This window comes from Agelaius tricolor, unplaced genomic scaffold (genome assembly GCF_023055355.1).
Source record: "Agelaius tricolor isolate 1412-34295 unplaced genomic scaffold, bAgeTri1.0.p SCAF_1, whole genome shotgun sequence".
NCBI classification, from domain to species: domain Eukaryota; kingdom Metazoa; phylum Chordata; class Aves; order Passeriformes; family Icteridae; genus Agelaius; species Agelaius tricolor.
In genome coordinates, this window is record NW_027269261.1 from 75,284,800 (window position 1) to 75,301,480 (window position 16,681).

Consider the following 16,681-nt stretch of genomic DNA (forward strand, 5'->3'; position numbering starts at 1 on the left):
ATGACTTCCTACACTCCACTTGTCACTCTCAAGCACGTATGAGTTTTCCAAAATTCTACTACACAATACCAATTCCACAATATTATATCAACCCCTCTATTTACTTTATACAGTCTCTTTTCATATATTGCATCTTTGTGTCTCTTATCCACTCCTGGATGAGGAGATAGTCCCTGACCAAAAGGCCAATGGGTGCTGGAGTTACAGTGCTACAAGTTACATAGTTCTTCTATTAATTAGTGTTCTACCTTCTGTTGGTCAATAATTCTCTTTCTTCTCATGTTAATCAGTCCATGTGCTCAGTATTTCTTTTTGCTTTTGGTTTGGTGGATTTCTTGGGTCCGATGGTTGCAATCTGCCCTGCCAGAATTACCCATTACCCAGTCTGAGCTGATTGCTGCACGACACTGAGTTGACTTTATTAGTTTCTTTCTTATCTTGGGAGTTCTGCCAAATGCGGGCCTTGCGGCCCATAAATTCTGCATTCTTTGTGTCCATTATCAGTGTGACATCCTTCTTCCCAAGCTTTATTAACCTCCCCCTAGGTCTGAGATCATCAAAACTTGTCCAGCTGTAAATTTTAACATGGCAGTATTAGTGACAAGTAATTTATTTTTCTAATACCTCAGCATCACTGAGAACTTGTTAGTGTGAAATACAAAGCTGTGTTTTATGTCAGGTACATACAGACAATGTGTGTATTTGTGATTGTGATATGTGTGGAAACCAACCATAGGACAATTATAAAGACAAATTCTAATAATAACTGAGGAAAGTAAAGCATGGAAGAAGGCCTTTGAACCTATCTTTTGTTCGCAATTAACCTTAGTTGATTTAGGAGCATTTGAATTAAAGTGTTAAGGATGTTGCTCTTTGCTTGTAGTTAAGCCTTAAAGAGTTTTGTAATAATAAACTTTTGAAGTATAATTTTAGAATATTGCTTGTACCCCTGAAACTATAGCTTTGGAATATATATAAAGGAAACATGCTTATCTTATGCCTTAACAAAACAGACAAAAGCAGCTTGAGAAAGGAAGATGAACATCACCTCAAGGATTTATGGTTTCAACTAAGTAAGCTGGACATCACTGTTATGAGATTTATAGTCCTTGCAATTAAAAGGTGGACCCACATCTGGGGAGCTGGGTTCTACCAGATGGGATTCTTCTTCCTTCTTTCGGAAACTGGACCATCACCATCTGGGGATACTCCTTTCTGGGATACATCCTGAGAAAAACTAAATCACAATAGTGTATAGAATTGTGATGTAAAAATTGGGAATAGAAACTGCTGAGAAAGCTTATGAGTACCCCTATCAATACCTATAAGCCTCAACTATCGGTGTGCAGTTGGAGGGAAAACTTCCCCCACTGTACCCAGCGCTGTACTGCTCATACTTTACCATATTAATTAATAAATTGATTGTTGCTTGAATATTGGCTTAGTCAAGCTTCTTATTTAAAACATTAGTTGTTCTTTGTTTCAATTATTAAGTCTCCTTCCTTTTTGATTAGGAATGCCTTTAAGCTGAAAAAGGGCAGGTTTAGGTAATATATTAGGAAGAAATTCGTTACTGTGGGGGTGGTGAGGCTCTGGCACAGAGAAGCTGTGGATGCTCCATCCCTGGAAGTGTTCAAGGCCAGGCTGGATGGGGCTCGGAGCAGCCTGGTCTAGTGGAAGGTGTCCTTGCTCATGGCAGGACATGGCAGGGATGTAGATGGCCTTTGGAGTCCCTTCCAACCCAAACCATTCTATGATTCTATGTTGATGTAAGTTACACTACAAACACCGTGTGCAGACAACCTGCGGTTCACAGACTTTGGGATTTTTCTTCGTGTAAAAGCATCGTGACCTTTATTAACGAACTAGCAGTGCTTTCTAACCGAGCCGAGCACTCCCAAACCGCCTGGGCCGGGCGATGCCCTCAGGGCCCAGCGCGGGAATCCGAGCCCGCCGCCGGAGCGGGCACACCGTTAATGGCGCCGGCCGCTCCCCCGGAAGCGGCGCCATTTCCGCGGGCGGTTGCCAGGGGGACGCGGCGCCGGCTTGGCCGCGCTGCCGTGAGGGCCGGCCCGGGCGGCTCCCGCGCTCCGCCGCGATGTTCATCTACCTGTGCAAGAAGGTGCTGCTGGGGAGGCGCGGGCGGCGGAGGGCAGGCTGCTCTCGGGCAGGGGGAGCTGCCCTGGGGAGTCCCGGGGATCGGGAGCGCGGAGCCCGCGGGGGCTGAGGGGACCCTCGGGGCTCTCCCGCCGCCCGCGGCCGCTGCGAGGCGGCCGGACACGGTGCGGCACTCCGGGACACGGTGCGGCACTCCCGGAGCGCTGCCCCGCTCTGCCCCGCCGGTTCCCTCGGCCTGGCTTGGGGCTTTTTCCGTGTCCCGCTGCTCCGGCAGCTCCGCAGTGTTTCCCCCGAGAGGCTTTGGACGCGGCTTTTCCGCTGGAGACCGAAGCCCTGTGCACTGTGTGACCCCTGGCACCTGTTTTTGTTGCTCAGCACACCTTTGCAGGTGTCCTGTTATTATTTTTTACTGCATAAGTTCAATTGCTTGAGGGTGGCACAGTTTCTCTAGTGCTTACAGTTCTGTCTTCTCTCTTTTTTTGCATGTACGGGTCTGTTAATAGAAATAAATTTATCTCTTGTGCTATTGTAGATGTCTCTGAGGTGTTCAGGTAGACCATATAAAATAAAACGTGGTTATTGCAACTGTGTAGAGATACAAAATACTTCTTTTTCAGATTGCAATTCCCGGTAATATTCGATTAAAATGTATTTCCTGGAATAAGACCCAAGGTTTCATTGCCTGTGGTGGAGAGGATGGATTACTGAAAGTTATAAAATTAGAAACACAAACAGGTAAATGGGAGGGGTGTGTTAGTTTGTTAGTTTTTGTTTCTTTCTTTTTTTTTATTATTTTTTAAATTTGTATCTTAAGAACAAAACCCACCACACTTAAGCATAACTTCTTCCCCAAGTTACTTGACAATATTGCATACGTTTTAAATCTGTACATAGCTATTATGTATTTCTTCTAACATCAAATTTTTTCATCACTGTCTTACGTATACAGTTTTTCTCTAGCTGGTCTTATTTGGCACACAAATAATTTGTCTACCCATTTTATCTGCTGGAGTTTTCTTCAGTGCTGCTTCCTTTTTTTTTTTTTCAGGGCATATAATTAATTATTTTTGTGTAGGCTCCCTCTTTATTTTGGAACTTACTTTGTTATTTCTTAATTTTATTTGAATGTTTTCTACCATCTTAATTATTTTTCAGAGAAAGCTGTGTATTTTCTTTTAAATAAATATGTTCCAGAGAAAGTAAAATCCATTTTCAAAAATTTGAAACTTTTTTTTCTGAATGTAACGAAATGTGATAACCATATATATTGTTGTGGGGTTTGGGGTTTGTTTTTCTTTGGTTGTTGTTGTTGTTGTTTTGTTTATTTTGTTGCTTTTTTCCCTGAAAAACTGCTAGACCATAAGGCCTGTATCAATTTGGATGACAGATGTGAATGGGAAACAAATGGAACTGAGGGGTGGAAATTTCATCCTGCAGTTACTATGTACTTCTTTTTAAGTGGTTTAGTTTATCTATGTAAATTGTGATTACAGCTTGAGTATTCATAGAAACATGGTAACAGGTATGCTTTGTTAGATTTATTTTCATAGTGAATTTTGTTATTTTTTTAGATGAGGCAAAGATAAAGGGACTAGCAGCTCCTAACAACATTTCTGTGACTCAAACTCTGGAAGGTCATAGTGGTAAGTGTATTTGGGCATTTGGTCTACTTTTAGTTAGAATAGAAATACAAGATTTTGTGAAGCTGATAGAGTAATTTTGGTATAACATTTTATTGCAAATCCAAAATAAAGGCTGTGAGTATTCAGCATGACATGTAACAGCTTGGCTGTATATTTTTACCATGACATCTTGGATAAGGCTGTTTGGGTTTTCTTTTTAATCATGTCTGTGAGATTACATGTTACAGTAGCTTTCCATTTTCTTCTGAAGAAATGAAAATTGGTTCAATAAACTTGATTTCTGTGTTAAATATATGGTAATTTTCCCCTTTATTGACAAATTACAGAATGTGTACATGCATAGACTGCAGTGTACAAAGTTTAGAGAGGTTAGAAAGCAAGCTGGAGAAGTATAATGGGTGAAAGTAAAAACTGAATGCAGCAAAATTAGGGAGGACTTAACTTCTCACATGAGAAATGCTGGATGGTCATCAGCCATGGACAATGGGATATGAAGAGGATGCTAAAATCCTTGCATTATTTGAGGAAGTGGACTTCTTTATGAGGACTTGCAGTTGAAATCTGCCAAGAGTCAGGTTATTTTAAGGGCTTAATTAAATAGGATTGGAACAAATTAATTGGGAGGAATTGATTTAGTGGATACTTTGAATGGATGTCTTCAATTCTGAAATAGATTACTATTACCTTAAAAATCTCTGACAATCAGAATATCTTTGATTGCATCTGTTGATAATGTTCTTGACTGAAACACTAAAAATGGAAAGGATACAGAGAAAATGGGTACCCAGCAGTGAGGGGAGGAAAAAGTGTGATACAATTTGATCTGCAGTATGGAACTGATAAAAGTTCAAATGTGTTTCAAATATTTGTGAGTGGGATCCCATATGAAGCTTGAGGATCTGAAGGATTTGTGTGTAGAGTGCTCTTTTGGGTAATTGTCAGGGAGATTATGTTTTAAAAGTACAGCAATAGTGAGGATCAGACTACTAAGAGGAAGAAAAACCCCAAACTGCCTACAGCTGTAAAATTTTGTCAGTGACACAGAGTGTCAGAGGTGGTCAGAAACTGCAAAACCATGATTTGGGTTTTGGGTGTGGAATCAACAATGAGCAGGATTTGGAGAGGATGTTACTCCAGTGGGTGAATACAGAAGCAAAAAGAGCTCTTGAGCAGAATTTTGAAAGAGGAAATAAGTGACACAGAAAGAAGCCTACAATTAAATCCAAGTCAACAATGTAAATTTCTAAAAAGCTCCAGGTTGATTAAGTTGGATGTTGTATTTTTTATTAACTACTTAAATAATGCCAGTAAAAAGTTTTTTATCACTTTCTAGGTTTTGTGCAGGTTGTGACATGGAATGAACAGTATCAAAAATTGACTACCAGCGATCAAAATGGCCTCATCATTGTGTGGATGATGTACAGAGGTATTCTGCAGGATAAACTAGAGATGGCATAATATTCTGTGTCATGAGAAATATTTTTTTCCCCCTCACTCGTAGTTTTTACTGTTGTTTTTCAGAGTGTTTATTTTGCAGATTGTATAGCTGAAAATAGTTTTAAAATTACTTTCAAGTTTTATTGTAATATTTGTCTGTATTTTTTATAGTGTAGTCACATGACACAAGGCATTTGTCCTGCAGAGCTACCACAGATGAAGATATCGGTACTTAGACATGTGCTTGATAAACTGCTCTAATTTTTTTATCTCTGTTGCTTGGAATACAGCATGAAAAATATATTGTGCAGTGAGCACAAACATGTTAATAGACTACAAGAACTTATCAACACTGCATAAAGCATCAATTAAATACTCTCATAAAACCTATCTTTAGAAATGTTTAAGGTAGTGAACCAATATGACTAACCAGTGTATGACTATAATTATCTTTTATTGCTCTTGACCCTTTCACACACACATATACTGTGGTTCACTGGAATTCATTTAAAAGCCAGCAAACCTCACAGTCAAGGTAACCACTTTCCAACACATGTGGGAAAGAAAAAGAAAATAAAGGGTTTTCCTGTTCTCTTGGGAATTTTAGTTTAATGAAAAATGGAAACAAATAAAATCTTAGCTGTTCTTCTAATTTCAGGAATAAAGAATAAAAGTCTTTCTGGCTGATACATGGTGGCTACTGTCACATAAATAATCTGTTAGTTTTGGAAAATAATCAGTAAATTACTTATTACCTATTCCTAGCAAAGCCAGTTGTTCCTTCTGTTTATGTTTCCTATTTTATTGTCAGTTCTGAAATTCTTGAAGCACAGAGCTCTTTCTGTAGGCCCCTTTTGGACTTTGGCTCCCATTTCTGAGTCCTCATTCATCACGGTCAGCTTTGGGAATGAGCAGCTCCCATGGGAGCACTGGGTTTCACAGTAACTGTGTCTGTGCCTTCTGGGGACACTGTGCTGTAGTCTTGCTAGGCTTTTACTGCAAGGGCAGCTCAGTGATTAGCATGTACCTTGAGTTCTCTACAGGTAACTCAGTTTTTCTTTCACTTCTGATAGGGTCTTGGTATGAAGAGATGATTAACAACAGAAATAAATCAGTGGTTCGAAGTATGAGCTGGAATGCTGATGGCCAGAAGATTTGTATTGTATATGAAGATGGAGCTGTGATTGTTGGATCGGTGGATGGTAAGATTTTAAGCCCTACTAATTGTTGTGCTATCATACAAATTTGTTTAAAGTGTTATATACACAGTGGCTCTGTTTCTCTAGGTAAATATAATTAATAGTTACTTATTAATTGTGGCTTTGACTTCAGCTGTTTTAGTTTTTGCATTGGTAGCTTGCATCCTGTTTTTAATTTTGTGATATATTTATTAAGTGCAGTCATTGTTTTGTTCCAGGCAATCGCATTTGGGGAAAAGACTTGAAAGGCACCCACCTGTGCCACGTGGCCTGGTCCTCCAATAGCAAAATTTTGCTCTTTGGAATGTCAAATGGAGAGATTCACATTTATGACAATCAGGGAAATTTTATTGTAAGTTCATTGTGGTATAATTAAGGATTATAATTATAATATCAAGGTATAATAATAGTTATATATAAGGATTATAATTTACTTCAATAGCCATAAAAGCTCACTTCCTTTTAATTTATTAATGTTTATTTAATTGGTGGATATCAGTACTGAGAACTGGACAACCTTCTGCACAGAGCTTTTATTCAAGAGTTCTGCAGCTTTTTATTATAATTACTTCTTTTTTGGTAGCTAAATGATTATCACATCAACTAATGCCTTTCAGACTTGCAATAGTTACTGAAAATGTAAAAGTAGGACTGGTCAGACTGGTGAAATGAAGTTAAACTCTTTGGGACATCTGAAAATCTTTACTTTCAAAGATGTTTGTGATGATAGGTCAGATTTAATATTTTTTAGCTGTTGTTTTTTTCCTTCTTTCATTATTTGGAGGAACTAATGCTGGCTTAAAGGATATTGACTTCTTACAGTTTCTGCTTCCTAAAGTATTAGCATGCTTTTAGAAAAAGCTATAGTTTATTTTCCTATTGCTCCTATCATTCTTTAGAGAGATCCTGGTAGTGAGTAGAAAAATAAAAGGAAATAGCTGTAGTATATTGCTGAATTCCTGCAACCTAGCTTTATTTATTTAATTATTTATATCTACCTAAAGTATTGGAGTATGACTATAGCAAAATGCTAAGTAAAACAGTGACTTTAAAATCCGTGTATTTGAGACCGTGTTTTTAACTTTCAGATGCTTAATATGGTGAATTTTCTTCTCCTTTCCATTACCTTCCTAAGAAAGTATCTGCTACCCTTCCCATTTTCTTTTCTTTATCCTCCCACTGTATCTTTCTTTCTTTCCGCTGTGTGAGTCATGGTATTTCCAACTGCTACAAATTACTGAAATTCTTTAAATAATTTGCTGTCATTTCCCCCACCATATCAACAATATGCATGGTTGTGCTCTCTCTCCCTCTCCCCCTCTCTCCCATAACTTACCTGGCATTCCTCTTGGAACTGATTCAGGAATTCCCTTATCTTTCAGACAAACCCTTACTTGTGTTACCAGGTGTTCTGGGCTAGTTATTGCAAAACTTCTCTTAATTGGTGTTCTAATTTGGACACTAGTTTTTTCCAATTAATTAATTAATGTTATTCAGTAAACTTTAGTCAAGAAAAAGCAAACAAAAGTTTTTTTGTTTTGTTATTTTTGTTGATGTTGCTGTTGTTGGGTTTTCTTTTGTTGTTTTTTAAATATTGTGCCTATGAATGGTTTGAAATAGTAATTGTTTTTTGCTGTGTTCCAGGGGGTTTCTTGTGTCTAGGTATATGTGTCAGTGGTGGCCTTTTTATGTTGTTGGTTTTCTTTGTTTTTAAGTTACTTTTCAAAGAGAGGAAATGCCAACATTAGGGTACTTCTTTGTAGTTAAAAATATATGTTTTTGTATGTCTGATCTGGCTTTGATTATATAAGGAAGTTTTTCAAACCCATAAAATTCTGAGAACTTCAAATTTTTTTTTGAGACAGGAAAACAATTTTGCTTAGACATCTTGTCTTTTGCAAGTATCAGTAGAGATTTAAATTATTCTTTAAATAACATGTTTTATATGACTTGAATTAACCATTCCTGTGCAGGTGAAAATGAAGCTGAGCTGTTTGGTGAATTTAACTGGAGCCTTCAGCATTGCTGGCATACACTGGTACCATGGTACCCAAGGCTACATTGAACCCAACTGCCCTTGCCTTGCTGTCTGTTATGACAATGGGAGATGCCAGATAATGAGAGATGAGAATGACTACAGTAAGTACAAAATGTAGGGTGCAAGTTACTGAGCTTCCCTTGACCCCAAATGTCTACTTGTGTTAATATTCTTAATGTTTATTCCTTAAAAACTAGATCCTGTTTTGATTGATGCTGGTATCAATGTAGTGTGTATTCAGTGGAACTCCAATGGAAGCATTCTGGCACTGGCAGGCTCCCTCAAAGCAGCTTCTCAAGATAAAGATATCAATGTTGTGCAATTCTACACTCCCTTTGGTGAGGTAAAAATATTTGATGCATAGTGTAAATGTTTGGGTTTTTTTTTCTCTCTAAATTTTTATTATGTTTTGCTACAGGGTCATTACTGGTGGAATTTGGATGCCAAAATGTAGGTGTTTAGTGCTCTTAGGTACCCATCTGGGATATCCACATGGATCTGGAAACAGGACCATGTACCCTTTTAGAACAGCAGCATAGGGGCCGGTGTGAAAATCCCAAGTGCCTCTCAAAACACTAGTGATAGGATAAGTGTGCTGTCTGACTTTGAACACCAGATCCCTGAGATAAGACTATGGAAGATAAGCAGTTTGGAGCTCAGGTGGCAGTCCAGATGTCAACACCTGTGTATCAAATCCAGAAATACTTGTCTTTCTATACTGGCTGTCTAAGAGACCTAGGCATCTCTAGATTAGAAGCTGAAAATACAGCAGTGAATGAGTATTGGTCTTAAATACTTGATATTTGCTCTTTTATATGGAATCAGTAAAACTGGCAAAAAGGCATCTTATACCAGTAAAAGCAATGGCTCAGAAACCTCAAAAAAGCTAATTTTTTTTCTAAACTTCTTCATTTGACTGTTGGGGCCGTTGTTTTGTAAATGGTTTTTGTTCATCCTGGTTTTTTATAGTAGATTAAATGTTTGATAGTTGAGAGACAACTGGTCAATATATTTTTTTTGTGTTTTTGTGCTATTTTTACCTTACCAGGTAATATCCTGTTCCCTCTTGTTGATACACCTGAAAATCAGTGAGTTAGTGTTGTGTATCAGAGTGTAATGAAGTTTGTCCCTTGTTCAGAGGAAGTACTGGCCAGCTCTGAGCTGTGCTGTGACGGGGGGTTAAGATCCAACATCATCTATAGGGGTTGCCTTAATTGAAAGGATTTAATGGAACCAAAGGTTTTGGCAATAATGTTGCATCTCTGGTTGCTGATGTCCTTTGGATTAACTGAAACTGGTGTTCCAGATTTTGTATTTAGTGTTTAAAGTAAATTCTTCAGGTTTTAGAATTGTTTTGTACTTGTTCTGATACTCATAAGATATGGACTTAACTTTTTGGAAGATGGTATTTTCCATGAATAATGTGTGAGCAGTATTTGGACTTGGTATTTGCATCTGATCAAAGGCATGAAATAGGAAAAGGAAAGGAAAGTTAGAACTGAGCATCAATGTTCAAATATTTTTTAAAGCCTAAGATTATTCAAAAACGTACAATAAATAGTAGATAACTGTATCTTTTACTACATACATCTATATTATTTGCAACTAAAATGGTGCCCTTTTAGAAGGATACCCAAAGAAGTGCTCTGTGTGACTAAGGTTATAGCTTTTGAAAACATTATTTTTTTTCTAATTGTTTCCTTCATTCAATTTAAAATTCTTCAGCAAAATAAAAATATTTGAAAAAAGATGGAAAGTGTACCAATTGCCTTTCTTAGATTCTTTTGGAAAGGGGATAGAGAAGAGGAAAGTGTCCATTGCCTCACTGAAAATTGTGTTCCTTTGCAGCTAATTAATTGTGTGCTCTTGACATTGAGTAGAGATATGTTTTTATTTGTTTAAGCTATCAGCTGTAGTTTAGAGTGTTGTATGTGAACTGACTGATACACTGCCAGTGTCAGTGAAACTCCTGAGGCATGTTAGGATCAGTGCTACTGCTGTGTTTTAATTGTGACTGAAATCATAAAGTTGATTCAAATTACCAACCAAAGGGAATAATGTTTATACTGTTATTCTCTATCTACTGTTTATTTCTTCAAGCTTGAACTATCACTGAGTCCTGTTGTTTCTTTCTCTCTGGAGAAATAAAGAACAAATGAAAAAACAAACCAAACCTGAGGTGAAAGATCACATTATGGTGTACACCTTAAATATCTCTCTTTCTTTGCATATGTATTGCAGTTTGAGAATTGTTATGTAAAGAATATGTATAGGGCTTTTTTCAACAACAATCAAAACAGTAATTTATGTATTTTAGAGTGGCTTTCCTGTGATAAATTCAAATCTTTTTCTTTCCTTGTTCTAACCAAGCACTTACGTACACTGAAAGTTCCTGGCAAACAGATCTCTTCCTTGTCCTGGGAGGGAGGTGGACTGAAAATTGCACTGGCTGTTGATCATTACATATATTTTGCAAACATTCGTCCACATTACAAGGTACGTAGTAATGTGAAACTTAATTGTATTAATTAGTTTCCTGTTACTTACTGTCTTTATGATCAGGTTGAAAAAGTAGCTTGCTCTAATATACATACATATATGTTGTGTATATGTATATATATGAAACTAGTGCTTAACTTAAGATTGCAGCTTGATCAACACTACTGACTTGCAGTTTTTGTGGAATGTCAGGGTCTGTCTTGGTGATGCAGTGACTTAGCCATTGCCTTTGCAATCCATTTGGAGTTTCATTGTCACAATAAGAAAACAACTGGGCATGATTCTAAATTTGGTAGGACTTGAGGATGTCATTAGGTAAGGCTGCTGTGTTTTCACTGCTGTTTGGTTAACTAGGTTGGGCTGAGTCATGCGATGGGAATTGTTTGAGCCTTACTTTACTGCCATTTTTTTTAGTGATGAATTATTCATTTGAGCCTGGAAAGTTGAGTAGACACCTGAACAATAGGAGTGAATGCAACCTGATAGATGTACTTCCTGCTTACATTTCAGTTCCCAATATACTTCTTACAAGTGTGTCTCATCTAATTCTAAATAATGTTTTATCTTGTTTACCACCTGAGTTTTTTCATTTGTTGTCTTTTTTTTAGGAGTTAGAATTATTTAATTTAAATTTACAGCTTAACAAAAAATAGCAATTACTGTCCAGTATAGAGTATTGTATACTTTTCACAGCATAGGATATGTTCTTTAATCATCAGTGTGTAGCCACTGTAATTGGAGAGAGTGCAATGTGAGGAACATCCTGCAGCTATATTGAAATGTATTTTGGTCAGGGAGTTGTAAACACAAATCTGCTAGGAAGCATTTTCAAATAGTTTGTTGTAAATATTCTGGAAAAGACTTTGGAAATCTGAGCTGGAAATTAGTCTTGCAGGAAATGCTACCTAATGTTTATTCTGGGAGATGTGCAACAGCTGGTACACAGGCCTGTTGCTTTTTCTTAAACTCATCAGTATCTAGGAGACCATGTGTGTTTCAAGATCTAGCACAGTTTGCAAATTAATAATGCTTTGAAACTTTAGTTTTAGGAACTGCATGTGTAAGCTCATTTTTTTCCATTTTGCACAATTGAAAAGGAAAGAGATATGTTCAAATTAATTTATTTCTGCAGCAAATAAACTTAATATGGTGGTAGTGTACTCTATTTCAATGTTAAATATTTTTATGGTGAATGAGAAATGTTTTCCTTCAATAAATACTTCTGCTGTGTTTTGGTAATATAAGTAACTCCCTTTTAGAGGCTACGTATTCTAAAAGGTGACAGTCATTAAATAGGAGTGATTCAAAGCTGTAATTATCTTAGGCTGGATTGGAATTAATGACCTGGAGATGAAGAGTTAATATCACATTACCAATCTACTGAATAATCTGTTTTCTTCTATTTTTCAATAAGCCATAATAAGAGAAAGGGGGCTTTAAATTAACATGACAGTAAAAACTATGGATTAAGCGGATCTTTTTTTAAACTATTCATAGTTTGCATGGAGTTGTAATACTAGTTTAGAGTCTGTGGGTCTATTCTAGAAGTTCTTCTGTTGTTGCTGTACTTTATCACTTTGGTTTCATTTCCTGAGGTGTGTGAGAGCCTCTCTTGCCAACACTAATAAGCTTTCTCTTCTCCCTCTCTAGTAGATGCTGATGCAGAGAATTCTATTAGGTTTTCTACAATTGCATCATCATCTTTAAGTGTTTTGCTTTATGTCTCATTTGTTTGACAGATTCACCTCCTTCCTAATTTCTGATTCTGTTGTACTAGAAAGGATTTTCATCATTATATTTTGTACTTTAAATCAGTTGAATGCAATGAAATGCATCCTCATGTATGTTCTGTTTCTTTTGCCTTTTTGCCCTTTCTCCTACTTGTTACAGGAATAATTACATTCTTCTGGGAGGAAGGGAGGGGTTTTCTCATGGTACTAATATGGAAGAGGTGATGTGAGTTATTACAGTGCTCCTGTGTAATTGCTTATTTTTGCCTGCTTCTGGAATTGCATTGTTTAAGGTATTTATTGTATTTCTTTGGGAAATGAACTTTAGGTTTCTGAATCAGTAGTCATAAAGCAAGCATTTCCATGGCAAAAAACCATCATCACACTGGGTCCTTCTGAATACCTGCTGAACTATAAAAATATACCTATATACCTGCTGAACAAGGAGGAAACAGGGCAGAGTGAGATCTTGTCACATTTTAAGGTTGATCTTTCAGTTCTGAAGGTGATAGAAAAAGCTTGGTGATGGAAAAGCTTCTATTGCCAGTTTAATATTATTCTAATATCTTACTATGTGAGCTGTGTTCTCATAATTAATCAGGTTGTCACTTGACAGGTAAGAAATATTGAATACTAATTGTGTATATGAAATAAACTCTTTCATGGCTGAAACCCTTCATTATTGAATTCTTGTAGTTTCTGATTGGTTTTACCTACATTGTCTTTCTTGGCAGTGGGGTTACTGTTCCAACACCGTTGTTTACGCCTATACCCGAGCGGACCGCCCAGAGTGCTGTGTAGTCTTTTGGGACACAAAAAACAATGAGAAATATGTGAAATATGTCAAGAGCCTTATTTCCATAACAACTTATGGGGACTTCTGTGTTTTAGCAACTAAAGCAGATGAAAATCAGCCTCAGGTAAAATCTGTCTTAATTTTAATTTTAAATGCTCTGTTCCATATGTCAGTTCTTTACAACTGGAATAAGATGAAATGTAAAAGTCTGAATCTGCCTTAGAGTTGTGTCAGTTGTCATTTGACAGAATCGTGTGAATGGGTTCAGCGAGTCCCAACAAACAGCAAAGTAGCTGATTCAAAGTAACTGCATCTACAGATAACTCCTAGTAGCCATTAGTAACCTAATAAAAACTGTAGCCTTCCAGATGAATGTTTCTTCAGAAATATTTGGAACAGTTCTCCAGAGACAAGGTAAAAGCATGAGAATGGTAATGAATATTTTGTCAGTCAGAAATGGAAAAAATGGGGCAATTTTTTAGGTGATGTGTTACATTTTACTGCAAACTTCTTTGTTTATTAATTTATTTTATGTGTAATCACAATTGATAAATGTATTCTTTGGTTAATGAATGTTCTGTTAGTGTGTTACTGTTACATGATTTTTCCTGTGTAATCATTTCAGAATTATTTTCTGTATCACTTATATATTGCTTACAAAGGAGGAGCAGGAGACAGAGTCGTTTGGTGCCATGGTAAAAATCCCCAAAAGTGCTGTAGTGCTGCTTTGCTTCATTGTGCTATAAATGGTATACTCTCATATGGATTGAAAACATGGGATTGTGGCCATTTGGTGAAGTTGAAGTGCAATAAAATAATTTTTTCTGAATTGTAATTTTAAAGGAGGAAACAAACAGTTGAGAGACAGTGTAACTCTATTGAACATAAATAAGAGATTTAATTTTCTCACCTGAAAATTACAGATAGTAAGGACCTATCATTTGTTTTGAAATGGCTCCATTGTCATTATTAACACTGTGAGTTGCCAGGTTTTAGGAAATGAAGTGCATAGGTTTGTGGGTAGCAGTTATTAGAGTTGTTGTCTGAAAAACTGATTGGGTTTACAAGAGATTTTGGTCATTAGAATTGTGGTTTCACAATGGCAGAATTTAAGCAATAGCTAATGGGAAAAAATGACTATAATTTCAGCAGGACCTATTTAAAGATATTGCAAGTAGATGTGTCAGTAAATTAAGGACTTCATGTTGATATCCATAACAAGGGTGGATAAATCAACCAATGGAAACTTCCTTCCCTGGCACCACTGTGTGTGGGTCATACAGCCTGTCTTGGATACTTTTACTCCACTACTCCTTGACAGGCTCTGATTTGCTGACTTGGAGTCTCAGAAATGACTAGAAAGGACATAAAAAAAAAATTATTGTAGACTGAATGTGGGGATAATTTACCAGAGAAGAGTTAATGTAAACATGATATAAATAAAAAACAGAGTTAAAAAAGCCATGTGTGTTTTCCTACACAGGCAGAGGCAGAACATTTTTTTTTTAAATAGAAATCTGAGAATGCTGGTGAAAAGTTTAACTTATGAACAAAGAAAGAAAAATACTATTTTTGTGAGGTACTTCTTGGTGGCCAAACCAGAAAAAAAAAATTAATTAAAAGAAATCCATGTTCAGCTCTTTTTCTTTGGAAGAATGAAGTTCATACAGTAGATGAAAAGCTAAATTGAGCTGCTCTCATGTGATGAATAAGATGTCAATCTATCAGTTTAAAAGGTTAGCTGTACAGTTACTGTAGTCTGCTACCACAATTACATGGATTGTTCAGGAGGTGAAAGAGCCATGAAAAACTAATTATCTTTCATTTCCAGGAGAGTCAGGGTAACAGCTCATGGGTAATTCACATTTTGGTAGCCCTGTATATTTTACTTATTTTAAGTTTAAAAACTTTACAATAAAAGTTGCTCCTTAACTTCCATACTTCTCATTCAAGGCATTTCCCTATGCAATAACCATTCAGATATTTAATCCTTGATTTAGACCTGAAGAAATAAATACATAAACTACAACAATAAAGCATTATTGTCAAGTGAATTTTTATGTATTTGCATCTTCCTGAATTTAACAGCCCAGTCTCTGAGGTAACTGTGCAATTAAAGCCTTCCTGAGTGAGATTACAAGAAGGGAAAAACTGAAAAAAACCCCTCATCATTTCTGTAGTACCTGTGATACTGCAAGGCAGAGGGAGAGCCTCATTGACAATTCTCCCCAGACTTCCTCTTAGAAGTTCAAGGAGATGGAGATCTGCAAAGCCTAGAACAAAGATCCTAATTTCTGGGAGTTTATTAGATTGTCTTTTGCATGAGCAGCTGATGAGAGCTAAATCCCTGAGTCAGGGCTGTATCATGGCTGTAAATGCTCTCAGTGCAGCCTGTGCCTCGCACAGCAGCAGGGGAGATGCTCCCTGTCTTGCCCATGTGTTGTCTTTGGATTTTGCCTGGTAGATTTGCTCCCATGCATAAAACAGCTGGTTACTTGCCTGTTTTGTGCTTGTTCTTAATTTTAGTGCTAATTGGCAAATAGGTCTCATTTACTCTCCATTGCTCTCATGCTTATGCTGCTGTATATTTGCTGCAGTCATGGTCTCTGTGTTTTCGATGTTTCTGATGACCGTTAAAATGTGTGCTGTGGGTTATGAGATGCACCTCCACAGAAAACTGTGTGCAGCTTCCCGATCTACAAAAAGTGTGGTACTAATGACACTTGCTTTTATTTCCATACAGTATGTGCTGGTTCTCTGCAATTCTATTGGCACACCCTTGGACCCAAAATACATTGATATTGGTAAGCAACTTGCAATAGTCTTATTCTGTAATCTGTGTTGGAATTGACCTGTTAGTTTTCTTTTAATAAAGATAATGGCTTATCAAACAGTAACATTCCGTGTCAAATTGGCTCAACTTAAACTGATTCTTCCTGTTAATGCAAACTATGAATGACATAATTTAAAAAAATTGCTACTTTTCTTTATTTTTTTTTTTTAATGGATATCTTTTGGTACTTCAGATTTTCCTTCATGAACAGTGGTAATTCAACTTCTTTTTAAGTACTTTGAAAAGGGTCCAGTTTTACCAGAGGAAGTGAAATAATTAGATTTGGACTTTCATTTAAAAATAACTTTCTGCTGCTTTCCATATAACTTAAGCATCAATTTCTTGTGTTTCAGTGTTGAAAATATATTTTCCTTATCTTCATCACAAT

The 16,681-nt window shown here is 36.8% G+C and overlaps 1 protein-coding gene across 2 annotated transcripts in view; it reads left to right on the plus strand.

Annotated features, from left to right (window-relative positions):
* Nucleotides 1-1,996: 1,996 nt before the first annotated feature.
* The window catches only part of WDR35 (WD repeat domain 35), a 42,587-nt gene continuing 27,902 nt past the window's right edge, over nt 1,997-16,681 (plus strand). Inside the window, exons 1-12 of one of the 2 annotated variants that reach the window (XM_071440251.1) lie at nt 1,997-2,122; nt 2,736-2,853; nt 3,690-3,761; nt 5,095-5,187; nt 6,272-6,400; nt 6,616-6,749; nt 8,371-8,536; nt 8,633-8,778; nt 10,806-10,931; nt 13,399-13,584; nt 14,123-14,155; nt 16,204-16,264. In XM_071440251.1, coding sequence (XP_071296352.1) covers nt 2,099-2,122; nt 2,736-2,853; nt 3,690-3,761; nt 5,095-5,187; nt 6,272-6,400; nt 6,616-6,749; nt 8,371-8,536; nt 8,633-8,778; nt 10,806-10,931; nt 13,399-13,584; nt 14,123-14,155; nt 16,204-16,264 — 1,288 coding nt within the window. In that variant the 5' untranslated portion in view covers nt 1,997-2,098. The remainder of the gene's footprint in view (nt 2,123-2,735; nt 2,854-3,689; nt 3,762-5,094; nt 5,188-6,271; nt 6,401-6,615; nt 6,750-8,370; nt 8,537-8,632; nt 8,779-10,805; nt 10,932-13,398; nt 13,585-14,122; nt 14,156-16,203; nt 16,265-16,681) is intronic. The other variant, XM_071440260.1, reaches the window with a different exon arrangement.